The sequence below is a fragment of the Rhopalosiphum maidis genome, chromosome 2, assembly GCF_003676215.2.
Source record: "Rhopalosiphum maidis isolate BTI-1 chromosome 2, ASM367621v3, whole genome shotgun sequence".
Classification (NCBI taxonomy): domain Eukaryota; kingdom Metazoa; phylum Arthropoda; class Insecta; order Hemiptera; family Aphididae; genus Rhopalosiphum; species Rhopalosiphum maidis.
This window is the reverse complement of record NC_040878.1, coordinates 26,909,486-26,936,060: the sequence shown is the minus strand read 5'-3', so window position 1 is coordinate 26,936,060 and position 26,575 is coordinate 26,909,486. Positions and strand designations below refer to the sequence as shown.

Below are 26,575 nucleotides of genomic sequence, written 5' to 3'. Positions count from 1 at the left end.
TAATTTGATAACATTACTTTTTCTTATCACTCAAATTATGATGTCATTGGTTACCACTATAGGGGCCATATAGGATATGAATATATGTTACCGTGGTATTCAAGGTCCTTAACAATGAATGATATTATCATATTAAAATTTGGGAAAATTTTTAGTTTCAAGTTTGTATCAAAAGAATTTTAAATACTTAAATGTTCAGTTAAACTTTGTAATTAGGTTATAAGTATTTTTTGCATTTTTCAGAAAATTCACTTACAAGTTAATCATTTATTTTTTAAAATCTTTTAAAAAACCTTGAAAAATATTTCATTAAGTTATTCTTACGTATTGTTTATTTTTAATTCTCAACCTGGCTGCAGAAATCTTACAAGGTACAGATGCAATTTTGCAAGAAAACAATGTTTCAGAAGAATCTGTTGTGAATATATTGGAAGTGAGGATTAACTCTATTACAAATGATGATTCAGTTGAAAAATTGTCAACATCGGTTAATAATAGTATCCCCAAAAATAACAAAAACGAACCTGTCTATGTTAATTCAGATGTGGACAACACATATCTAAAAGTTTCTATTAATAAAGTTCACATATCTGAAGATGGTTTACGATTATCGATAAAGGTATTATGGAACATTGTTAAAGATGATCGACAAACAAAAGACTGGATTGGATGTTTCAAATTAGGTCCGTATATTATATTTTTTTTTGAAAAACTAGTATTTTATTTTTTTTTAACATAAAATAACAAGTAAATATAAAATTTAACTTTTGTCACAATTTGTTATTAATTTTCTTTATAATGAGGCGTTACTGTATATTCATTAATTTGTATAGTACACAAATTTGATGAAATATTAATAGTTGTCATCAAATTTATTAATTATGTACTTTGTAGGTACTTATTTATTAGTTTATTATAATAAACAATAATATATAATATAATTTTTTTTATTAAAAACTGTAATGTTGGCAAAAAATAATAGAAATCAATTTCTGTAAAATGAGTCTTATTTAAGTTGGTAGCATTGCGTTCATTCATGTTTTCGTGGCCCATAGTAATTTTGGGTTATGTACCGGAAGTGAGAGTGGGGTCGGCAGGCGGGGGGTTTCCGTTTCATTCATCTATTCACTTCATTCATTGGCAAATGGTCATATATATCCGTTCTAAGGGCATGGCACTGCTTTTTATATGAGTGTTATTTTTCTCTCTCTCTGTGAGCGTGTTTTTAAAATCCTGTTAAATCGTATTCTACGGACTTGGTATCTGTTATTCACTTCCGGTTGATGTTTTTCGCGTTTATTTTTGTAAAATTTAGTGTTACTCGAATAATAGTTGCAAACCCTTCAATGCTACATAAAAGGTAAGTTTAGGAGTTATACTTTATAGGCTAGATATATATGTATATGTGTATACATACATAATATACGATCACATAAGGCCTTCAATGTGTTCAGCATTGTTGATTTTATATTGCGCAAGAATATTTCATTCAGCATGACCAAGTTTTATACATTAATATCATTTAATGTATAAGACACTAATTATGTTTGATAAAACATTCTTAACGTTGCTCATTGTGATCATAGTTATAATAGTACCTATAGGCTATAGGTACTAGGTACATTAAATGTCATACTATTATTAGTTTAATATTATTTAGCAACTTGTTATTTTATTTTAAAGACTGGGTACCTAATGTAAATATAAGATAGATAATTGGATTCTTTTATTGATAAAATGTAAAATTTTTATCTATTTGCCTCAAAACTATGCTATTCAATGTAACCATATTATAATATTTTAAACAGGAAAGGATTGTTATGTATTATGATAACACAGTTATATTTTATTTTAAATAAAGCTTTGGCGTACTTAAATTATGTAAGGATAATAGTGAAATATGTACAATTAATGATTTAATTTAACAGCTTAAATGCATGTAATTGAAATTGTGATTATAATACTAAAATTATTTTTTATCAATATAATTAAGTATTTTATATTCAATTGCTTTAGATACTTGCATAAATAAATTATCTATTATATAAACATATAACTTAATTATTCAATATATGTTTAAGTTTTGATTTCATTACATTAAAATTTGTTAAAATAAAACTTTATTCTACATAATAACATTGTTTTACTTCATAGTTGCTTGTAATAATATTTTGACTTATAATCTTATGATAGTTATTTTATTTTAATAATTTATTAATAAATATAATTATGAATGTCAATTAATACAGTTGAACCTCATTAATCCGGACCCTATTAGACAGGACTTTGCTTAATCTGGACTGTTGATAAAGGCTGTTTTCATGTTTATTTTATTCTAAAATACAAGTTATTACAAGTTTCGCACATTTTCCTTTATTTACCTTATACTATGTAGTTATTTATCTTGTGTCACGTAATTGTGCACTCTTTTTCTATATAATATGTAATTGGGTTATTTATCTGTTTAATAAAAAATAAATAAATAAATTATAATACATAATCTTAAATATATAATACACATATTTTGGTTATTTTGTTTAATCCTGACTCATTAAAACAGAACCTAGACCCCCAATTAGTCTAAATTAATGAGGTTCTACTGTAATTAATTATTTAAGTTAAATTTAATTTCTAATTAATTTTGCCAAGTCTGTTTTATATATTTTACAAGCAAGTAAGTTTTACTTGTTTAAAGTTTCTTTAAAAGAATACATTAGTTCTTAAGTATTTTAGCTTATCTAGGGTTCTGCAAAGATTACTCAGAGGTTTATAATTGCCATGTGTTGTTTACCTTATTTTTTAAAGATAATTTTCATAGGGTTTCTGCATACAAAAAATATTATTTTTGGTGTTTCATGATATTAAAGAAGTTAAGAAACACTGGTCTAAACATTAAACAATATTGTTCAGTTTTTAAAAAACTTTCAGTAATCAAAATAGAGATTATTTCTTTATAAAAGAATATAACATATGGTTCAATTGAATATCTAAACCCCCTTCTCCCCTTGGATACATAACTGCTTATAATTTGTAAGTATGAGTAGTATACTAGTATAGCGGCCAAATGTATGTGTGATTAGTGACTCTATTTACCTCGAGGCGATATTACACAAGATAGTCTTCAAACACAAATGGCTGTTAGCGAGATATTTAAAAACAAATATCTTTATTGACTATTTTATTGCCTTTTTTAAATTCTACAGGATAGTAGGCATTTACTCACATTGAGTCAGCAAAATATAATTTTATTTAATCATTTACATTTGAAATGCACGTGTCTTTGGTGTGATAACATTACCTAAAATATTAAAAATATCAAGTTTTAATTTGCTGGTGTCGATAAGAGGCGGAGTCACCAACCACACATATGTGGCCACCTCTATAATGCCAGTTTGCATGAACAATCACAAAACACTTAATAAATCAATATTAAGCTAATGATTCCTTAAATATAATTTAGTGGCTTGTGATAGGTCCATTAAATTAATCAATTTTTTTGTTACCCGGCATAAAGATATTAAAATTACAAATCATAGTAGTCTCAATAAATTGAATCTCAGTAGGGATAAAAATTGATTTGACATTTGCATGAATTTTTTAAGTTAAATATTTCATTTATAGCTTATAAATACTTCAAACGATAAAAAATAACTATTTAGAAAATTATAATAAATTAAAAATTGATTATTTATCTATGATATATGTATATTCATAAAATTATTTAAGTATTTCTATCATCAAAATAATTTTTATTTAATTGTAAGTATATTCATGGCGCACATGTTGAAAAATAAATAAGGGTTGCAAATTGAATGGAAAAATATATCACCTACCCATCAAATTGCTTTCAAAAAAAGACCTATGGGGTTAGAATTCTATAATTTATTTTTATACATGGTACATTTTTTATGATATAAGTATCTTGAGGCAAAAGAGACCACCCAGCAAAAACTTCTGAGGTAGTAGTAGCTACTCTTAAATCTTCTAGTGTGCACCACTGAATATATTTAAACTACTATTAATTGTACTAGATAATATATTTAAGGCTTCGTTTGTATGTCATAGTTTTGTTATTACGAGTAATGATGAGTAAGTAAGTCATTATAAGTTCTGTTTTCATACAAAATTATGTCATTTGAAAGCACAAATTATACCTTACAAATCTATTTAAATACGTCTTCATTTATTACATTTGTACCAAAGTTGCTTTAGGGCTCTTGCTCACCTAATAATGAAATATGATTTTGCTACGAGAATAACCACATAAATTTCTTCCTTAGATAACTAATTAATTATTAACATGGTCAACTAATGGGTCATAATCAAATGCAACATTATTAAAAAATTCCTTACGTTTTACAAATAAAAGCATGATGTTCGATGTTCAGTATTTAAATTACACGTTTGCTACAAATTTTAGTGTCATAGCAACTTTAAAAGAGACATGGTGATACTCAGTATCTAAACTGTTATGGTTTTGTGACTGCTTTAATATCTAATTCTTATGTTCCCAAAATTTAGTGAGCCTAAGATTGCTTTAACTTCTCTCTAGTTTTTGAGACTGCATGATGTTTTGCATTTAATATCTGGTAGATCTGAAACTCTGAAACTAGTCCAAGATTAGAATACCTTTTGTAGTTTGAGATTTCTTGGAAGTATGCACTAAATTAGACTTAAGTTTGAGAGGTATTTCTTAAAATAAATAATAATAGTACTTGAACTGAAAATACAACTACTTTGCTTTTTTAACTTATTAATCATTTATAAAAATTAGTTGAAAATATTCATAGCAAAAATGATTTCTAATAACTATAACTTTGCATCCCCTTTCATCTCTTTGAGATTTTAATTTTAATTTTGATTAATATCAAAATATATGTTTCATTAATTGCGTTGAAAAAGTTAGTTTAATAACAAACTTAATTTAACCAAAAATTGCATTTTTTATTCAAATTTACCCACCACTTAAAATCATTTTAGTGATTTTACTCTGAAAACGTAATAGATGACAGACTTATTATTATAGTATTTAATATAATATATACATAAATAATAGTAATCCTTATAAATTCTTTGTAATTTATTAATAATATATTACATTTTTCTTCAATTTATTTCTAAAGTAATAAACTAATGTGTAATAAATAAGAAGTTAAAACATGTTCATGGAAAAATGTCTTTATATCTAGCACATTATGTCTTGTCTAATGTGCGTGTTTTAATTGATTGTCAGACATTGATAATATTAAAATAATGACACCTCTAGTTTACTAGTATCTATTAAAACTAAAAATCATATCTATCATATGATTTTATACTTTTAATTATTTATAGTGAGAATTATGTGTCTTACAGTAAAATATATTATTATTTAAATTGTATGTATTTTTAAAGTTAAATTTTGACTATATTCTCATCCTTAAACTATGATAAATATATTTTTTTCATAAGTACAATGTTTATTTATGAAAAGTATTTTTCAATTTAAAATAATATATATTCATAAATTATTTTTATTAATAAATCAAATAAATGAAAGTACAAAATATCATAAAATGATTAATTGTTAAAAGTATGATTAATGTACTATTCAATATCTTACCTACTATTAAGTAGGTAGTAGATTAAGATTTGATTAAAAGTTGTGAAAAATAATTTTTTTAGTAAGATTTAAAATATAAGTAAATATGTCTGATTTTTATTTTATTCTAATTTCTAGATGAGAAGAATGTTATGACCTGTATAGCTCGATACACACAACCTATCAATGGCACGTCAAAAAGAAGTGCAATGTGGTTAGTTGATTTTCCACACTGCTCATCCATGAATGAAGGTTTGTATTAAAATTATTATTCTTATTTTTTGCTTTAACTCTTATAATATTATAAAAATATATTTTTAGGATATGGAAAATTCTTTTGCTTCCGTTACTGCAGCGGCTTGTCTTGTCTGGCTGAATCACAGCCAGTTGACCTTGACTCTGTGTATAAGTTAGCAGCAGACAGTAACGAGAATGCTAAACAGTCTAAAGTGTGTGAAAACTGTACAGAAACATGTGAAAATTCAGAAAAATTAACACAAACTGGAACTAAAATTATTGAAACTAAAGTTGATGTTCATGTTCAACATGTTGATAAAAAACTACCAGTTGCTGAAAACAATGACTACCTTAAAATCTGGTCAGATACTCCTGTTCCAGATTCCCCTCCTCCACCTCTTCCACCGCGAACTTACAAACATAAACCTTTAGAAAGAACTTGGGCAATGCCACCAACTACTAATATCCCGTTGGATGCATTACGTCAGTTAAAACCAAAAGGTTTAATGGATAATTCTGATTTTACCAATGTTTCTCCTATTGTTGAGTCTAAAGCACACAGACCTTTAACTAGAGCTTCTAGTCGAGCTGGAGATCATGTTAATATGAAATGTTCTGTTCAAAAAACATTGTCAAATGATACAAGAGAACACTCAAGATTTATGATGTTAACAGATGAAAATAGAAAGCCAAGAAGAACGGAAAGTAGAAGAGACACTACACTTCCACCAGGTAGTGGTTTTTAATTATTTTAAAATATAGATAATTAATATTCTGTTATTCAACCAGATTGGGAAGCTCGAATGGATAGTCATGGTAGAATATTTTATATAGACCATCTTAATCGAACTACTACTTGGCATCGTCCTTCTAGACAAACTTGTGATATGCATTATTATCAACAAAGACAACAATTAGACAGAAGGTCAATTTATCTATTCAATAATAATTTACTTTTATTTTATGCTTCTGCTTTATTAACTGTAAATATTAATTAGATATATGGTTAAATAATTTTAGGTACCAAAGTATACGTAGAACTATTTCACAAGAACCAGAATGTAACACATTATCTAGAACCGATTCATTACGATTAGATTCATCTAAAACTAAATTTAGAGATAATGCAAGTATAGCATTACAGTTTATTAGTAAAAAAGAATTTCCAACTTTACTGCAGCAAAATCAAGTATGATTGAATATATTTTGTTCTTAGTAAATGAATTAATAATTTATAACATTTTTTATAGAGAGCTTTAGCACTTTATAATAGCTCATCATCGCTTAAATATATTGTGCCTAAAATTCGAAATCATCCATCATTATTTCAACGGTATCAAAGTCATAGTGATTTGGTAAGCCTTTTGAATTTATTTGCCAATACAAGAATTACGCTTCCTAGAGGATGGACATCTAAAACTGATGCTGCTGGAAAGGTTAGTGGTTGTAGAAAAATAATAGATATACATATATACATATAATAACAATAATAAAAAAAAATTGTAAAATGTTATAGGTATTTTTTATGGACCATACTACAAAAATGACTACTTTTATTGACCCGCGTTTACCATTGAATGATCTTTCTGTGCCATTGCCGTCTACATCTCAAGAACCTCCAATACCTCCCCCGCGCCCAACTATTACGCATATTGATAGTATGCTGTGTGATACAGTGGATATACCAACAGCCTATAATGAAAAAGTGGTAGCTTTTATACGCCAACCAAATATATTGGAGATATTAGCTGAACGGTATCCACAATTGTCTACTGACCAAAATCTAAAAGATAAAATAAACCAAATAAGAATTGATGGTATTCCATCTCTAGATACATTTGGAAATGAACTAGAACTCAACATTTTATTAAGGTGAATAATATAATTATTAATTAAAATTCATAAGTTAAAATTTGCTTTTTTATTGCACTTTTATAAAACCATATCATCTGCAAATTTAATTTTTATAACCAACTAATTTATGGACAGTATTTTATTTTTAAATTGTTTTCTATTTCTATTTCTTTCAATATAGAAACAAGTCATATTAAAAAAATATCAGTTACTATTATAAATTAAATTGAAAAAACTAAAAATAAAGTATCAAATAATATTTATGGTTTTATCTTATAATTGTACAATTATTAATGTGTTATTAAAATATCCTTTATTAAAAAAATATTCAATTTTTTTTGGTTTTTATAAAATAATTTATCTAATTATTTTTTAAATCATTTACTTAATGAATCACATAACAGCTTTTTGAATATCACTCATATAGAAGATTTATAATAAGTCAACTTAATTTTAATTTTTAGTTTATTTGAGAACGAGATAATGAGTTATGTACCCGTTAGAGTCAGAGACACAAGAGTATCTCCTCAACAATCCCCCATAATGAATAGGGCAAATAGAACGGTTCCTCCATTCAAAAGAGATTTTGAAGCAAAACTTAGGAACTTTTACAAAAAATTGGAAACCAAAGGATATGGACAAGGACCAGGAAAACTTAAGTAATGTTGATGAAATTCTTAAAAATTATACCATTATTAAATTATTATAAATTCTTTAGGATTGATGTACGACGAGATCATTTACTTCAAGATGCATACAATAAAATAATGAGCATGCCTAAAAAAGATTTACAAAAATGTAAACTATCTGCACAGTTTGATAATGAAGAAGGACTTGATTATGGTGGACCATCTAGAGAGTTTTTCTTTTTAATATCCAGAGAATTGTTCAACCCCTATTACGGCCTTTTTGAATATTCGGCTAATGATACTTATACTGTTCAAATATCGCCTATGTCGGCGGCATTTGTTAATAATAAAGAAGACTGGTTTAGATTTAGCGGACGAGTTTTAGGTTTAGCATTAGTCCACCAATATCTATTGGATGCATTTTTTACTCGGCCATTTTACAAAACTCTATTAAAGCTGTAAGCATAAAATTTAATTTTTTTTATTAATTTAAATTATACTAATAAACTTTGAAATTTAGACCTATGAGTTTGAGCGACTTAGAATCTGTTGACCGAGAATTCCATCAATCATTATGTTGGGTACAAGAAAGAGATATATCAGGAGAAATGTTGGACCTCACATTTTCAGTTACTGAAGAAGTCTTTGGTCAAACAGTTGAAAAAGAATTGAAACCTGGAGGTCAACGTATTTTTGTCACTGATAAAAATAAAAAGGTCAATACATTAATAACTTAATATTTTTCTTGTATCTTTAATGTTAAAGTTCATTTTTTTATAGGAGTACATAGACAAAATAGTAAAATGGCGATTAGAGCGTGGTGTTACTGAACAAACAGGAGCTCTGGTTCAAGGATTTTATGATGTAGTTGATCCACGGTTAGTATCAGTCTTCGATGCTCAAGAATTAGAACTAGTCATTGCCGGAACTGTTGAAATAGATTTATCTGACTGGAGAAGTAACACAGAATATAGATCAGGTAATTAAATGTTTTGCCACTCTTAAATTGTAATTGTATTTAGAAATAAGTTAAATACAAGCTTTGTTTACCCAAAATAATTTAAAATTTTGTTAAAAATAAATTCAATGTATGTTTTTGTTAATTTTTAAAGTAATGAATAATAACTACATTTTTAATGTAATTAAAATTGGTACATAATAATTTTAAATTTTACTTAACTCAATGATTATGTATGTATTTTAAGTCCACAATAACATCACTGTAATGTCAAATATTTCTAAATTTTTAAATACACAATTAAAAATATTTGCCTACTGATTAATAACATTTATATTATTATTAATAATTATTGTAAAGATAAATAACTGTTATTTTGCATGTTTATAAAATTGCATTATTCTAACAATATCACAATTTATTTTAGGTTACCATGATGGACACCAAGTTATTAGATGGTTTTGGTCTTCAATAGAACAATTTACTAATGAACAAAGATTAAGACTACTTCAGTTTGTAACTGGCACATCTAGTATACCATACGAAGGATTTTCTGCTCTTCGTGGGTCTACTAGTGCTAGAAAGTTTTGTATTGAAAAATGGGGCAAAGCCAACAGTTTACCAAGGTACTTTTTTAAATATTATAATTTTCTATTAGGGTAAATTTAATATTTTTGTGTAATAATTTATACTTACAATGTAACAAAAATAATTTGGTTCAATATAATAGTATTAATTCACTAAGAGGTTTCATTTTAATGTAAAAAATTTTAATATCTGAAAAACATATTTATGTTTTAATTTATTTTTTATTTTTTAGGGCACATACATGTTTCAATCGTCTTGATTTACCACCATACACTACTCAAAATTTACTTTGCGAAAAACTATTGTTAGCTATAGATGAAAGTAATACGTTTGGAATGGAGTAATAAGTGTCTTTTTATATTTTTTTTTATAGCTAAATTCAGGCTAAAAACGTAGAAATTACGATTTATAGACCAGAAATTAATTATTGAACATTTTTAAGATTTTTTTTTTTTTGTTATTTTATATATAAAAAACCTATAGAGTGAAAATAATTATATTATCATTGTAAATTTAATATTTAAACAAAATTTATTTATTATTTATGTTCAAAAATGTTTTAATCTAGTTATTACCATTACATCCTGTAACAAATAGCCTAGTAATGACAGGATATGGTTATGATTCCCTTACATTTATTTTATTTACTTTCTTGTTATTCTGTTAAAACTCGACTAATACTCTCACATCTTGATGTTTAAGAAAAGAAATACTCATTTGTTACTGTTAATATTTTTATTTTATTTGTATTATTGCTTTTCCTAAAATTTGCTATTAATTTTTTAACTGACTTCTGGCGCTATACAGAACAATAGCGACTTGTTGAATCTAAAGAATAACATCGACAAACACAATCAGCGACTGGACATTCCAAGTGATTCCTAAGAAAAAAATGATAAATAAATAAATTTTTATGTATATCATGTATTAAAGTGTATAACTATTTGAATTATTACTTAAACCAGTCACTGATATGATTAGAATGACCTCCGTGATTACATGTAGGACACCATGAAAACCAATACGAAAAACTATTAACACTTTGCCCAGTTAATACATATGAACTGTTAGATGTTAATTGTTTGCCAGATGTTTTTCTTAATGGTACTTTGGCACTAGCAGTGCCTAAATGTGCAAGACATAACGCACATCGTGGCAGTGGACTTTGACAATTAGGACATGATGTAAACTGAAATAAATATTATTAATTAAAAATACATATCAATATTGGAATAGACAAAACGCTAGTTACATTATTTTTAATACAGAATAAAAAAATTCAATTTTTATGATAAAGTTTAGTACTTTAGTTGTAAGGTGTAACTATTAAGATAATTTTAATAAAGAACATAACACATAAGTTTAACCAAAGAATATTTTAAATTTCAGTTAAATTGTTATATATTTGATAGGATCTTCAAGTTTTCTTGTTATCATCAAGATGAATAGTTAAATTCCTAAGAATTTTTATATTTTTACTATATTGGGCTAGGATAAATTAAAATATAAAAATTTGAATATTGACAAAAGATTCTAGAAATGTTGACTATAAAAGTCACTTCAACAGTTAAAGCACTGCAAGTATTTAAAGAATCATAATTTTCCTTGATACATACTTTAAAATTGTTTGATCCATTTTCTGTTTGGTCTTTTATTTTTAACACTTTTGTTTCTTTTTCATTTTCTTTCTCTTTTTCATCAGCTGCTGGACAGATATTTTTTCCACAGTAATTGCAGGTTAAAAATACATTTTGGGGCGGAGGTTTAACAGCTTTGAGGGCTATATCAAATTTGGCTCGTATATGCCACATTCGCCATTGGTTTAACATTTCTCGATAACTAATTAAAAGTTAAAAAAGATTTAATTCAAAATATAATTTGGGAAATTATAAATTAAAAAACCAAAATAGAACTAAAAGATTCATACCTATTGATCCAACTCATCATCACTGCATTTTCATGAACAATTTCACTTGGGATTGTCTTTAAGACTAATATACTAACTGTCTGAATATCTCCTGTACTGTCTAAATATCTTTGTAGTAATGGAACTACATCTGGAGACGACCCTAATAATAAAAAAAACATTCAAATCGGTAATCATTAATGTTATAGATTCTTTATTTTATAATGATTTGTGTTTTTTTGTTTATTTATTTTTTCAACTTTAATATCTTTTTGGTGAATTTATATGGTACTTTAAAGGTCAAAAGTAAATAATACATAACACTTTTAACTGAAAACCGTGAATTTGTATACAAAACCAATTATCTAAAATCACTTCTTATTTCATTTAATTTAAAAACAAATAGCTATAAATACTTGAAATTTTTATCAAATGTTTATAAAAGTATTTTCTTAGTCGGTGGTGACCAACGGCCAGCAATCATTTATTAACCGACCCGTCAATGTAATTAAAATTAAAAATATAACATTTATAAAATATTTCTTATATCTTATCTTATTATTGTCAATTACATATATTTGTACTTAATATTTATATTTAATTTAAAAACAAGCAATATGTAATAAATAATTAAATTTATTAATATACTAATATTAAGATATAACTAAAATAAAATATAACATTCAAAGAAAAGAAAAAGTTTAAATTCTTGGTCCACTAAGTATTTTTAATTTTTGTATGGCCCCTTGGTAAAAAAAAAAGGTTGGTCACCACTGTTCTAAACCTATGCTGGAATAAGATGACCAGTTGTGCATAACAGGTCATATAGTCAAAACATCTTCAATGTCGAATGTCACTATTTACAAATCATGCACAGTCACAATTTAGTTGTACAAAAACTAACATGAAGACGTCTGCCATCTGGTCATTGTATTATAGCCTAGGTATAAATGATATAAATTGAGTAAAACTCCAGTCATTTTTTATTAGTTTGAATTTAGTCAAAATATCAATAATTTGCAAATTAGTTAAAAATTCATACCCAAGATAAGTAAATGTAATACTAGGTTTCTCATAAGTCATAAGTTATTACAAGAATTAAAAAATTAATAGTGATTCTATAAACATTTATATAAGTGTAATGTTAAATTTATTATTCTTACGTAAAAAAAACTGTTTATTTTTATATTTTACTTTGCAATCTTTATAGCTAAGAAACTAAAAATTGAATACTAGGTTCTTTATATATTCATATTATAATCAAAAAATCAAAAAATATAAAAATGTAAATATTTTTTTTAAAAAGATGAAATTTGTAAAAATTATGTATCTAAATGTAGAATAACAATTTTAGTTATTTTGTTGAAATTTAAAAATCTTATTTAAATCCTTGCAGTTTTTATGTTTTATTATTTTTAATACATAAAATGAGATATTTAAATAACATTTTTTTCTTAACTCTACTCCTATTATTTGCCAAAATATAGTTATCTTCTTTTTGCTTTAAAAAAAATTTACCTGTTAAAAATATAGCAGTTAAATTTCCTTGATCTAATAATTTATCTGTAATTGTATTAATATATTCTGTTAATTTTACATCAGACAAAAAAATTGAAGCAAATGCTATTCTGTCTTCTAATGGTATGCCAACTTCATTCTGAAAATATATTGAAGCACAAATTAAAAGCAAATATTGATTTTAGAAAATGATATATTTACCAAAACAGCATCATGCGATTCTGTTTCTGATGTAAGAAAAGCAAATGCTGCTCTCAAATATGGATCAGTTAGTTTTTCTCTAGTTCTAGAACATAATTCACGCCACATGCTATATTTATCAGGACTATAACCTAAAAATATATATTTTAATTAACTAGATTAAAAAGTTAATAATTATTAAAATATATAATTATATATTTAAATATAAAAAAGTTAGTAAGACAATTAATTCATAATTTTTTAAGATTAAATTTTGATTGTCTGTCTATTATGTTAAAAATTACTTGTACATATTAAGATACAACCACTTATAAAATTATTTAATTAAACTCTATCCAGCGAGAACACGTTAATTCTACCCCTTCGCCATGGTGGAATCAGTTTCAATAGAAAGACGTTGTGTAGGGATGCACAGATTTTCATCGAGCCGCGATGTATTCACTTGCTGGACAAGGTATAGGTTTTTTATTTTGAATTTGACATCATTTAGATATTTAGCCATTTAAAAAAATTGTGATTTTTTAGAATTAAATAGGTTATTATATAATAGTAAAAATAATATATTGTCATTTATAATTTAATTTAATACTTGTATTTAAAGTAGATTCATTAAAATATGATCAATTTGAATACTTTCTAGTATTTCAAAATCATTTTTTTTTTTTATTTAGAAACAACTAAGGAAAGTAAATATAAAGTAAATTTTGGTTTAAAAATACCTTTTTATTTTTTTTTTATTAGTATATAATTAATGATAATTTATACTCCAAAAAATGTATTCAAGAAGGAAAAAGTTATGTATTATTTTCTGAGATAAGACATTTAACGTAATTTTATGACTTGTGGACATTCTAATTATTAAAAGAAGAATTATCAAGTATTACCAACCTCTTTTGATACTTAATAGAATTTAACAAAAGATACAAATGTATCATTGCTTTGGAAATTTAAGACAATTCTTAACACTCATTTAAAAATAATACAATATTTTGCACCGAAATAAAAATACTATTTATATTTTTTTTGTTTACCTTTAAATATTAATATGTATATATATCATGAATAATATTTTAATGTAGTGTTTTTGATAAAATAACAAAAGTATATTTAAACAGAGTTATACCTGATAAAGCCATTGCAATCATGCTTAAATTGGGTTGTTGATTTGCACCTTTATTCAATGTTTCAATGGCATCACGCATTCTTAAATTAAAAATTGCTATAGAAGCTGCTCTAGTATGAGCATTTTCATTTTCTAATTTTCTTAGCAAAGCAGATATATGTAATGCATTATTACGATCAAATCCCCAGTCACATAAAAATAATGCATTATCTCTGGCCGGACTCCTAAAATATAAGAAGCTCTTATTAAAAATCTACTATTTAATAAGTTTAAAATATACTCAAACAAATATTTTATTAATACTATTATAAATTTAAACTATAAGTTATTTTTTATTTAATATAAAAAAAAAGAATATAAACCGAGTCTAAATACAATGAAATATCTAAAAACCAATACTAGTTATTAAGATATCAAATCGACACATTTAAATGAATTAAGAGCCACTGTGTAATCTTTATGTAACATCTGAATCAGCTTGTCAAACTTAAGGTACACTACAGGTATTTAATTAAGCGGAAACTTGGTATTTAAATTAGTCTAGAATAAAATTTTTTTTCCAATATACTTGATAATGTTAACATTATACATACCGATATGTTTTTACTGTGCCTTGAATATCGACCCACTGCATATGCTTTAATTCTGATTTTGGCATAGAAGATCCAGAATCTAAACCTAGAACAGTTCTAATATTTTTTTTTCAATTATAAATATGTTAAAGTTCTTTGACTATAGTTTATCGGAAGTGACTTCATATATTCTTAAGTATTTTTAAAGGTATAATTTAAAAGTAAAACTGACTTAAGGCGATATATCTAAATACTTCAAATCTTGTAAAAGCTATAATTATTTTAAAATATATTTCATAAAGACAAAACTTGAGAATTCTATTTACTTCAATATTGAACTATTAATTACATGGAGATTTAATTTTGAGAGTATATTAATGTTTGGAATTTGTATATAATTGTATTTGTAATAAAACATTTAAAGATTTACTTACCATACTATTTTTTGTTAATTATGAAAAGTTAGCTTATCAAATAAATTGATTTATTTAAAATTAGTTAGTATGATATTTAAATATAAAGAAACCATGGTTAGGTTTGACTTTCAAACATAAATTAATTTGGAGTAACTGAAATTATAAAAATTGCTTGACAAATTAATTATATTAGTTCCCTGTATCTTAGAAAGATACTTACTTTATTCCTGGAAATGGCACATTTGGAGTTGTAGGCACAATACCATCCTTAGTAACTTTCCTATTTAAATCCAACCAATTCCATACATTTTTTATGATAGGATCATCTACAAGTTTAGCGTTCTCTGCAAAGTCCTAAATAAGTAAGGAACAAAGATAATAAAATTAATTTAAAGAATTGATAATTTAAAATATCTATACTTTAATGCCATATTGTGAAAACGCACGCATTTTAATAATAGTTGATATATCTTCAAATGAAGAATAAATCAAGTCTTTATCACTAATATATTTAAGATTATGTTGCCCATATGTCCAAGCTATATTTGATTTAGTAGACCAATTCAAAGTCATCCTCTCAAATACAAAATAATCATTTAAGACACCTAAAATAATTAGATAAAATAAATTTAATACTAATAGAAATAAAATTGATTGTAACAAAATATTACCAGTTTGAGAAATAGCTAATAGTCTATTTTCATGAGTTGGATGCCATGAAAATGAAGCTAAATGTATGTTGCCTTGTCCAGGATGTACAGTTCTTTCTAAAGCTGAAGGTTCTGCTTCATCCATGCTTTGTTGCATATCATGTAAGCTTATAGCCATAGTGTCTTTTTGTAATGACCCTAATAAATTATGCCTAATGGAATAAATTTCATGATGTATAAGCCGGTGTTCAAGTAGGAAATATACTTATAATTTATGTATTTAAATTAAGTAAATAAAATAAAATATAAGATTTTAAACATTTATATGTTAGTAGATCATTACACAATAAAAGTCAAGATTTTACCTTGTTGGACACCATTGAACTTTAGAAACACTTTTACTTTGTGTTAAAGTTACAACAGGTTTTTCTAAATGCCTTGAGTCCCACAAAACTATACTATTATCACAATACGAAACAATATGGTTATTGTTATATACAGCTATATTAATACCATATACTGCTCGAGTTTGAGTTACATTTGTTGATTTAGATGCATCTGAAAATTCAATTTTATAAAATTAATTGAATAAATAAAAAAAAAAGAAGAAATCAATTAATCTTAAAACTACCAATTAATAATTATAAAGTTACATTTTAACTAAATTTACCTCTAATATCAATGCAACGAATGGTTTTACCATTACAACTAACAGCTAAAACATGAGGAGATGAATTAAACCAAGCTAAAGAATGAGCAGTTTCTCCCGTTCCATAATCAAAGAACGGTTTTCCTGGTGATAATTCAGCATTAATCAAAGGACTTTTTTCTACATCCCATACTTGAACACATTGATCTGAACGATGTCTATCCAAACCACAAGCTAACAAATTATAATTAACTGGATTCCATGATATAGCATTACACTGACGAGAAAAGCGTGAATCTAAAAAAATATAAAAGCTATGGGCTATTTTTTTCTTTTAATTTAATTAATTTCTTACTTGGTCCTAATTCAAGTCCAGCTAATGTATTATTGACTGTTGCTAAGCCAAATGTACAAAAAGTCACTTTACCGTTAGCATGTCCAATAGCAAGCATAATTTCAGACTCTGGTTTTGGATATATATCAATACATTTAACATAACGGTGATTTGTACTTGTTGCTAACAAATTAGCTGATGTATTAGAAGACAAAACTAAACCTATAATTTTTTTTTAATATTATAGATTGAAAACATAAATATAAAATATAAACAATTATGTATGAATAATTAATAAAACCTTTTGGAATGTCACTACTTTTTGAACCTTCAGAAATAGCAGTGTTTATTACTTCATACATTCGAATGTCAGGACCCCATGTGATAAATTTATTTTTATGTACAGGAGACCATTGTACTTCCAGTTTTGGTACATCTCCCCTAGACATAAAAATATTATTCAATAAAATGCAAAAACAATTAAAAGAGTATAAAACTATAAAGTATAAATAGGTATGTATTTAAATAATGATACTTAAATTATAAAAATAAAATTACCGAGAAACAAACATATTAACAATATTTCAATTCAAACTTCAAAGTAGTAACAATCATTAAATTACAAACAAAATGTTTATATTTTATAATTTAGCACAGAACCTTACATTTCCAAAACTCTATAATAATAATCTGTTTTAAAATGCAATTTCTAATTATAAAACATTCTTTTACATTTATATTAATTATGTTAGCATGACAAATGAAAACAATACCAGTTATTGGAAAAACATATTTAATATTTATCATATATTATAAACATCATTATGATATTATTTATTATCTTAAAACGTCTCATGCGTTGATAAAATAAGATAATCAATGTGATTTTTCTACACAGGCTAACTTGCTAAACAACAGTACAACTGGTTTTTATTTGTTAATTTGTATTCTGTAATATCAGTGTTAAATTAAAAATCATTTTATATAAGTTTTCAACCAAAAATTTTATTTGTATTGAATCATTTTAATAAAATTGTTGTATTGTTCTATATTTTTTGCGAAATAATAAAAAATGAGTAGAGAAGAAAATATAAGTAAATAATAGTAATCAATATGGTAATGACTAATGACTATATTATGTAATGAGTATGTTCCAATTTTCAAATTGTTGCTCCTAGATAATAATTGAGTAACTAGTTACCATGGTCATAGTGTATATTGTTGGTGTACCATGAATGGCCGCCGACCCGACCCGACCCCTTTCTCTATCATCCGTTATTTGCATGTTGCAATCCGTTTTTCGTCTAGTCACTTTTCTCAGCGACTCAGCTGCGTTATTACTTGTTTTAAGACCAGCATTTTCGCATGATATATTTATTCAACGTGTTCTGGTAAGATTATTATTTTAAATTAAATTATATTTAATTTCGATAAGGTAGTGAAACAATTTAGGTCCATAGTGATGCTCTTGGAGAGAGGGGTTCAAAATTTTTGTAAAAATTGTGAAAATTGATAAGACTTTATATTTTCATTTCTGTTCCATATTTTAATCGTCTGTAATTAGTACATTATTTTATCTGTATCCAAAACTCAAACCATTCATTCATTTCATTTAGAATAGTTGCTAAACGTTCATTATAATTTTTGAATGAATATTCATGCATAAAATTATTTAATAAAGTTTATAATATAGGTATATGTAACCAAAGAGTTATTTACTTATGAATATAATATCTAATAATATACTTGTTTTGATAATATTAATAAAATGTACATTTGTAACTCATTTGATGCTGTTTAAGGTAGTTAATTTCTTTTTTAATAGTTAATACTCAAATTAATATTTTATAAAAGGTAACCTGTTTATATACATTAATTTTAAAATTATTGTTAAAATTGACTTAATTTGTATTATTATTAATTCTTGTTTTTTAAATTTAAATATATTGTTTATAGTGTAATTAAATAAATTGGTCATTGCTACAAATTCAATTCAAAAATAAATAAATAGTTCATATTATATTAAGTGTTATGGTACATTTGGATTACATAACATACACTACATTAATTAGTAATGAATATTTATATTCTGGGATACTAGTGATGTACTTTCCTACATCCTTGGATATATTTTTCTTTAAAAATAATCGTTAATCAAAAAGAAGTAGTAATTTATTGTAATGCACAAATAATAAGTAATGTGTAAGTCAATTTAAATAAAAACTATTGTTTCTGTAATGGTAGATTAATAAAAACTGTTAAATTTATTATAACATTATTTGTACTGTGATAAAACATACCTCAGTTAAACAATCAGTTATTCTGCACAGTATCAGTGTATTCTCTAGCTGGACAAAGTAGAATAATTAGGCAGAAAGTAATCCTATCATGGATTTTATTTCATTTGTGTTACCATAAAAAAAAAATATATATAATAATTATAGATGTAAATTGTAAAGGTTTATACCTTTTTCTAATAAGGATTTACTTTAATTCTGAACAATATTATTTATGTTAATATAATAATATTCATATTTCAGTATGTTCATAAGATTATATTTATCATATCTATAATATAAATAAATATAAAATTATACCAGTTATATTTTTTATATTTCAAGTTCCTCCTTCATTAAATTTATAAAAATTAAAGAAAATATCTTATTGATATTGATAATAGTACACATTAAAAAGGGAAAGAACAATATATTAATTATGTATTTAAATTATTAATTTTAATGAAAGAAAATGATTGTTTTACTATTTATTTAATGTATGGAACTCGTTTATTTTATTAGTTCCATTAAGTCTGCAAAGTTAATATTAACACTGACTGCTGATGTTGACGCATCGTCGACAAATTGTTTTTGTTCTATGCGGCGGGTGTCGATGCATCGTCGACAACCTGTATTACTTTTTGACCTCTCCCAATAATACCTGCATACAACAAGCTATTTGTGTTTGCGCCTCCTCACAGATAAAAAGTTGAAATTGTTTAATTCGCGGTGGTGTGAAATTCCAGATATTTTTATATTATTACTACTATACTTACTACTATTATTATAAAAATATTCCACTCAGGAAGTCGCTCAGGTCAATACATACTGCATTCAAAGTGTTAAACAAAAACCAACTTTAACTCAAAAAAACCTGACACTGTAGCTTTTAATAATATTTAATTATTAATCTTTTTGTTTTATTATTTACTTTTAGAGTTATAATTTTAAAATAGTACTCCAATAATAACAAAATTGATACAAGTGTATACAAGTTTCCGTCGTGATATAATTAAAAATCCTTAAATATGGATACATCGTCTTTAGATTCAAGTAATGACTTTTTGATTGAAAATGAAACTAATTTGGAAATTAATACATGTAATATTTGCAAGTAAGTTATTTAATACTTTTTATTTGTGTTTTTATATTAATACAATTATTTTGTTACAGGAATGAGTATATGTGTCCAAGGGTACTGAACTGTTTGCATGTATTCTGTGAAAAATGTATTTTACAACTTGTAAATGTTAACTCAATGTTTAGTGTTCTTAACATAATATGTCCTACATGCAGTCAACCAACAACTGTATATATTTCATTATTATTATTATTTTTTTTTTTTATAATGATCTACTATGCATTTTGATAAACTATTTATAATTAATATTTAGACTCAATTAAATCGTGGAACTTTGACATTACCTCAAGACTATGTGACTAGGGATATTCTTGAAGTTGAAATGTTAAAAACCCATAGACTAGTTTGCAAATCTTGTAGAGATAATAAAGAAGCAACTCATAAATGTATTACTTGCTGCAATTTTTTGTGTTCTGGTTGTGAAAGTATGCATAAGGTATTGTTTTAAATGTTATATTTTAGTTATTTATACTTAAAGGTATAAATAATTTTGATGGTTAAACATTTTTTTTTATTTTGATTAGATGCTTGTGACGCCTGGACAGTATCATTATATGGTATCCATTGAGGAAATGATTCAGAGTGCTCAGGATAAAACTGCTCTACATAAAATGGTTTTATGTGAAAAACATAATAATGAACAAATGGTGTACTATTGTAACACTTGTAATGTAAGTTATAATTTTTACTAAGAAAATGTTATACCCACATGTATTGTCTGTCTTACTTACGTACATCATAGCAAATTTGTGTTCAGTAGAACACATTTTGTAATATTAGTTTTAATAATGGAATAAATTTACCTATTATCAAATTTAAAGTTGAGAATATTATTTAGAAAATGTCATATGTACCTCTATTAGTATAAGGTCTATGTATGTTTTTAATTTTTATTGATATCATCATTTTAAAGTGAGTTATGAACATTATTTGTTTAAAACTGCAGTATTTTACATAGCTATAATTCACTTTAAAATCATAATATCAATAAAAACCTATGACATTTCCAAGATAATATTCTTACCTTTAAATTTGATTATAAGCAAATTTACTTTAATATTAAAGATATTGTAAAACGTGTACTGCTGAATGCAAATTTCTTATGATGTACATTAGTAAGACAACATATGTGAGTATTATCATCCTCTTAATATCTGATCTAAAATGCATTTTTTTTCCTAATTTTTAATCTTAGTTTAAAGTTAAATGTATTAAATATACTAATTTATTTTAGAAAAGAATTTAATTGCATTTTAGAGAAACTCATTAATTAACTTCACACTTATTTAATTATATTTTAGCTAAATAATGTAATATCCCCGGTTTCTAGAATAAGATTTTTCTCCTATATGATAACGAATGTAATACAAATAAATATAGATTTGTATTAATTTAATAAAATTATTATAATTTATCAATAATACAAAATTATACTTATAGGAGTTAGCTTGTACTAAATGTCTCAATATACCTTCTCCAAGGACATGCCAACATAGTTATGATAGTCTTTCCAATGCTTATAAAAAATATGGAACCGAGTTAGAGTATTTAGTACGCGAAAGTAAGAATGTTATGAAAAATGTTTCAACTTTACCAGCTACTTTAGAAAAAGCACTGGACAATTTACAAACTTCTCATGATCATGTAAAATCAAACGTGGAAGAAACTTTTCATGTAATTATATTATTATAATTTCATACATTATGTAATGTTTTAACAATTATTTTTTTTTTAGAGTTTTAAAGCTATATTAGATACATGTAAAAATGAGGTATTAGTGCAGCTTAAATCCTCCCAAAAGCAACAAGAATTAAAAATAATGGATAAATTTGAAGAGTATAATATTCATTTTCAAGTTACTTAAATGTTTATTAATAAATTAATTTTTATTTTAAGAGTGAAGAAAATCACTGACAACATCAGTGGAGTGCAACAATTTGCTACACGTCTATTAGAAAATGGAAGTGAATCTGAAATTATGGCATTAAAAAAATTAATTTTTACTCAAATGCTTCAGCTATTTGGTCAAATACCAGATGTTGATGTGGATGCTAAACTTATGTATTCTCCTGATATTAGTGGATTTGAAAATCATTGCCGAGTAAGAAATCATTCATGTAAAACTATTTAATTAGTCATATTTATTTTATTTTATTATAATAATGCAATATGGGCTTTGTCCAATTAATATTTATAGAAATATTTTGGCCAAATTGAAACAGAACAAGGGATGAATGTTGCAGTTGCACCTATCTCTCCACCTACTCCAAGAACCAATTTTTTAACTGACCGTGTGTTTCCTTCACCTATGTTGTCACCAATGGTCGATTCACAGATATTTGATTTAAACTTAGCTCGCTTATGTTCATTAAATGTTGATGATAATCCTATTTTATCAACAATGTCATCTCCTGATTCATTGGGTGATTTATTGAACACACCAACTAGTTTGGATGGTAATTTTGCGTTGAATAACTTACAAGCACTTGCTAAACTAGATAATTTGAATACCAACAATAACAATAATAGTAAGATTTATTATTTTTAAACTTAAAATAAATAATATTTTATTATATATATTATATTATTTAGGTATGCTTCAAAGCCTGATGAGTCCATTAGTTTTGAATCAATCTGGCTTAGATCCATTTTCTGTTGGTAGTGTGTCATCTATGAGTTCTCCTACAACTACTTTATCTCCTGGTAATTTTTATATTTAAATAAAAATATTTATATATTTTAATATATTGATAATGAAAATGTGTAAAACGAATATATTTTAGATATTTATGGAGTAGCTACTAATTCAAGTTGGTACAGCAAAGAAAGAAGAGCTCCACCAACTCGACCAAAACGTCATTCTAGTAGGCCTAGCATGGATATAGTAGCAAAATTTGGTCAGATGGGGAGTGGTCTTGGACAATTCCATTCACCTCATGGCTTTTGTCTTAGTCCTACAGAAGATATTGTTGTTGCTGATACGCACAACCATCGGATTCAAGTAATTTTTGTAAAAAACTAATTAAAATTTATTTAAAACTAAATGTTTTTAGGTATTTGAAAAAGATGGTACTTATAAGACTGAATTTGGCAGAGAAGGGAAAGAGGATGGATACTTATTTTATCCTAGAAAAGTGGTTTTCTTAAACCATAATCAAATAGTTGTTTGTGATCGTGGTTCTGATCGATCCAGAGTACAGATATTTGAATATCCTACGGGTAAATTTATAAAAAAGATTCAGGTTCAATTTATTGAAATTGTTGCTGGAGTGGCTGTGACTGCTAATGGACATCTTGCACTGGTTGATAGTGTACACCCTACAGTATTTGTTTTAAATGTAAATGAAGATAACGGTATAATGAAATGGTTTGATTGTGCTTCATATATGGAAGAACCATCAGACATTATTGTCAGAGGTTTGTGCTTTCAAATAAAATTCATCCGTGTAATATGTATTTATTATTATCTTCTTTTTAGATGATGATTATTATGTTTGCGATTTCAAAGGACACTCAATTGTAGTGTTTAATGATGAAGGTGTGTGTTTAAGACGTATTGGTGGTGAATACATCACTAGTTTTCCGAATGGCATAGATATATCGGAAAATGGAGAAATATTAGTTGGAGATTCTCATGGCAATCGTTTCCATGTTGCTGTTTTTTCTCATGATGGCACTCATTTAACAGACTTAGAGTGTCCTTATATTAAAGTAAGTGTATTATAATAGTGATTTAAATTGGAGTATATTGTAACTTGATGTATGTTTTTATAAATTAATTTTATTTATATAGGATAATATAAATACAGTGAAACCTCTAAATACCGGATACCCTCAGTCGCTGAAATTTTGTCCTGTATTTAGAGAGAAAGATATAATATTAGAGAAATAGAAAATTGAAATTATAATTAAAAAATTGATTTATTTATTCAAAGTTATTTATTCATGTATTAAAAAAATCAGTTGCTTTAGATTGTTTCATGTGTTAATGCATTTTCTAATTCCACAAAGTTATGTTAGAAATTATTAAGATCAAAAGTTAAAATGTCATAAAAGTGTCTATTATTTAGAGTGTCTTGTATTAAGAGGTTTTCTTATAGAAAATTAGTGAAAATGTCCCCGTTCCTCTAAAAATGTCTACTATTTAGAGATGTCCATTAACTGTTAAGGGAGGTTTCACTATATCTTAAATCAGACTTTTTTTATTTGAATTAAAGCACAATAAAAATTATTTAAAAAAATAAAAGAATCCTTAAATTGATTTTTGAAAAAAAAATCTAGTATAATAAAAATTATGGTGTATAGTATAAAAATATATAGCTTGTACCATCATGTTATTATTGAATGTTGGTATAAAAACTAAAATATTCAGTTGTTACATTTTATACTTATCTTACATTTCTGTTAAGATTTAGTAGTAACAAATTTATGAATTTTTATACTTTAATTAAAATAATTAAATTTGTTTTAGGTGTCTCGTTGTTGTGGGTTGAAAATAACTAGTGGTGGTCATATTGTAACTTTAGCAAAAAATAATCACCATGTTCTTGTTTTGAACGCAACTGTGTAAGTGACTCTAAAAAAAAAAATCTAAAAAGCTTTCTCCCGAAAATGTATTTGTTAACTTATTTTTCCTGTTATTCTTCAATTTTTATTATATAAATAGTTAATTAATTTTTGAGACTGCTCGAAGTGCATTTTTTTGTTTTTCTAGATTTAACAAATTTATTTTTATTTTTAAGAACACTGACATTTTACTGACTTTCTTTTCTTTTATATTATTATTATTATTATTATTAAATTAATTTATTTCCTCAACAAGAAAAAGTAATTTTAGTTCCTATTTATTAAAAGGTAAAAAAATGTATGAGCTGTTTTTGTTTTTATTTTAAAAGTCTCATAATATTAAATTTCTTGTATTTTTTTTTTTAAATATCATAAATCATTTATTATATACATAATATATATTATTATTATTTTTTTTTTTGTAAATAATGGACGTTTACCTCGTTTAAACAATCTAGTGAACATTTTAGTCAAATTAATCTAGATATAGGCAAAATTTTTGAAATTTTTATTATATATTTATATATATATATACTCATACATATTATATAACATGCATGTTGTTTAATTGTTAGTTACTCGTTATGGTGTTCTCATACGTAATTGCAATATTAAGATATTATTTTTTTTTTTGTTATTTTGGTTACTAATTAGTACCAATTGTAATTTCTTTGTTATTACTTTTTTTTAACACCTTAAAATATACAAGTTTTTTTTTATTTTTCGCTCAAACTTTAACGTTCCGTGATAATATAACAAACCTGTTAAGCTTATTTAAAATATATATTGCGATACATTTTTAACAACTTTTTTCTTGGTTCTACATTCATATCATAACATGAAATTAATTTAAATATCTAGTCATCTAACTGAAGCCATTTTTTTCATAATGGCCATAAGGCATAAAAAATAAATAATAAGTCAATTTCATGATATAATTGCTGAACTAAAAATGGATTTAATTTTAAATAGTTAATAATATTAGAACCAAGAATCAAATGTTTATCACTAATTGTTGATGACAAGATATCTGCTCTTGTTTTACAAATCTTTTTATTTATTTTGTAAATGTGAAAATAAAATGTTTAGATAAAATTCTTCCTTGTCATAAACATATTTATCATAATTATATTATATTAAATATTTAATTTTGTTGTAAATATTTAAGAAGACTGAATTGCTAAAAAATATTAGGTGATATTTTTGTTATTTTTTTTCTTTTATTTTTAAGAACTAAGGAAATTGTTTTATTTACCGAATTATTTATATCTATTCTATATTATTATTATGTATTATTTTAAGTTGCAATAAAACAATTTGTTTACTCTATATAAGCAGATAATTATATACAAAAACAATGATAACAATTACATACA

At 25.2% G+C, this 26,575-nt stretch overlaps 3 protein-coding genes across 6 annotated transcripts; 2 read left to right on the top strand and 1 right to left on the bottom strand.

Moving 5' to 3' along the window:
- The first annotated feature begins 203 nt into the window (after positions 1-203).
- LOC113555183 (E3 ubiquitin-protein ligase HECW2-like) lies at positions 204-10,579 on the top strand. Of its 3 annotated transcripts, XM_026959555.1 has the most exons (14): positions 204-433; positions 543-683; positions 5,720-5,833; positions 5,903-6,550; positions 6,608-6,743; positions 6,839-7,007; positions 7,069-7,254; positions 7,335-7,690; positions 8,137-8,331; positions 8,391-8,759; positions 8,822-9,017; positions 9,082-9,280; positions 9,687-9,885; positions 10,080-10,579. In XM_026959555.1, the coding sequence occupies exons 3-14, from the start codon at positions 5,734-5,736 to the stop codon at positions 10,189-10,191; spliced, it is 2,865 nt and encodes a 954-aa protein (XP_026815356.1). In that variant the 5' UTR covers positions 204-433; positions 543-683; positions 5,720-5,733; the 3' UTR covers positions 10,192-10,579. The 3 variants fall into 3 exon arrangements, with proteins under 3 accessions (XP_026815356.1, XP_026815354.1, XP_026815355.1); XM_026959553.1 differs by having other exon boundaries at positions 204-683; XM_026959554.1 differs by lacking the exons at positions 204-433; positions 543-683 and adding an exon at positions 1,128-1,360.
- Positions 10,526-18,195, bottom strand: LOC113555185 (GATOR complex protein MIOS). The gene is made up of 16 exons (XM_026959556.1): positions 17,775-18,195; positions 17,518-17,657; positions 17,238-17,438; positions 16,904-17,179; positions 16,599-16,791; positions 16,255-16,445; positions 16,004-16,188; positions 15,804-15,937; positions 15,189-15,284; positions 14,596-14,819; positions 13,473-13,603; positions 13,272-13,410; positions 11,775-11,916; positions 11,464-11,686; positions 10,804-11,036; positions 10,526-10,728 (listed from the first exon to the last, which is right to left on the bottom strand). The coding sequence occupies exons 1-16, from the start codon at positions 17,786-17,788 to the stop codon at positions 10,647-10,649; spliced, it is 2,604 nt and encodes an 867-aa protein (XP_026815357.1). The 5' UTR covers positions 17,789-18,195; the 3' UTR covers positions 10,526-10,646.
- Positions 18,196-18,488: 293 nt separating this feature from the next.
- Positions 18,489-25,325, top strand: LOC113552371 (B-box type zinc finger protein ncl-1-like). 2 transcript variants are annotated; one of them, XM_026955240.1, is made up of 14 exons: positions 18,489-18,607; positions 20,430-20,606; positions 20,666-20,801; positions 20,887-21,069; positions 21,158-21,304; positions 22,074-22,307; positions 22,369-22,469; positions 22,530-22,734; positions 22,831-23,161; positions 23,226-23,336; positions 23,417-23,634; positions 23,687-24,050; positions 24,112-24,344; positions 25,105-25,203. In XM_026955240.1, exons 2-14 carry the CDS (start codon positions 20,521-20,523, stop codon positions 25,201-25,203), a joined length of 2,448 nt encoding a protein of 815 aa, XP_026811041.1. In that variant the 5' UTR covers positions 18,489-18,607; positions 20,430-20,520. The 2 variants fall into 2 exon arrangements, with proteins under 2 accessions (XP_026811041.1, XP_026811040.1); XM_026955239.1 differs by lacking the exon at positions 18,489-18,607 and having other exon boundaries at positions 20,521-20,606; positions 25,105-25,325.
- The last annotated feature ends 1,250 nt before the right edge of the window (positions 25,326-26,575 follow it).

Excerpts from the sequence above, each read along its gene's own strand:
- LOC113555183 (XM_026959555.1), top strand. The coding sequence starts at position 5,734 with ATGACCTGTATAGCTCGATACACACAACCTATCAATGGCACGTCAAAA. Across the intron at positions 6,551-6,607 it reads AGACACTACACTTCCACCAG|ATTGGGAAGCTCGAATGGAT; the intron begins GTAGTGGTTTTT and ends TTATTCAACCAG. Across the intron at positions 9,018-9,081 it reads TCACTGATAAAAATAAAAAG|GAGTACATAGACAAAATAGT; the intron begins GTCAATACATTA and ends ATTTTTTTATAG.
- LOC113555185 (XM_026959556.1), bottom strand. Across the intron at positions 16,792-16,903 it reads TCGTTGCATTGATATTAGAG|ATGCATCTAAATCAACAAAT; the intron begins GTAAATTTAGTT and ends TTGAATTTTCAG. Across the intron at positions 11,037-11,463 it reads ATGGATCAAACAATTTTAAA|TTTACATCATGTCCTAATTG; the intron begins GTATGTATCAAG and ends TATTTATTTCAG.
- LOC113552371 (XM_026955239.1), top strand. The coding sequence starts at position 20,521 with ATGGATACATCGTCTTTAGATTCAAGTAATGACTTTTTGATTGAAAAT. Across the intron at positions 23,162-23,225 it reads TACCAACAATAACAATAATA|GTATGCTTCAAAGCCTGATG; the intron begins GTAAGATTTATT and ends TATATTATTTAG. Across the intron at positions 23,337-23,416 it reads TACAACTACTTTATCTCCTG|ATATTTATGGAGTAGCTACT; the intron begins GTAATTTTTATA and ends AATATATTTTAG.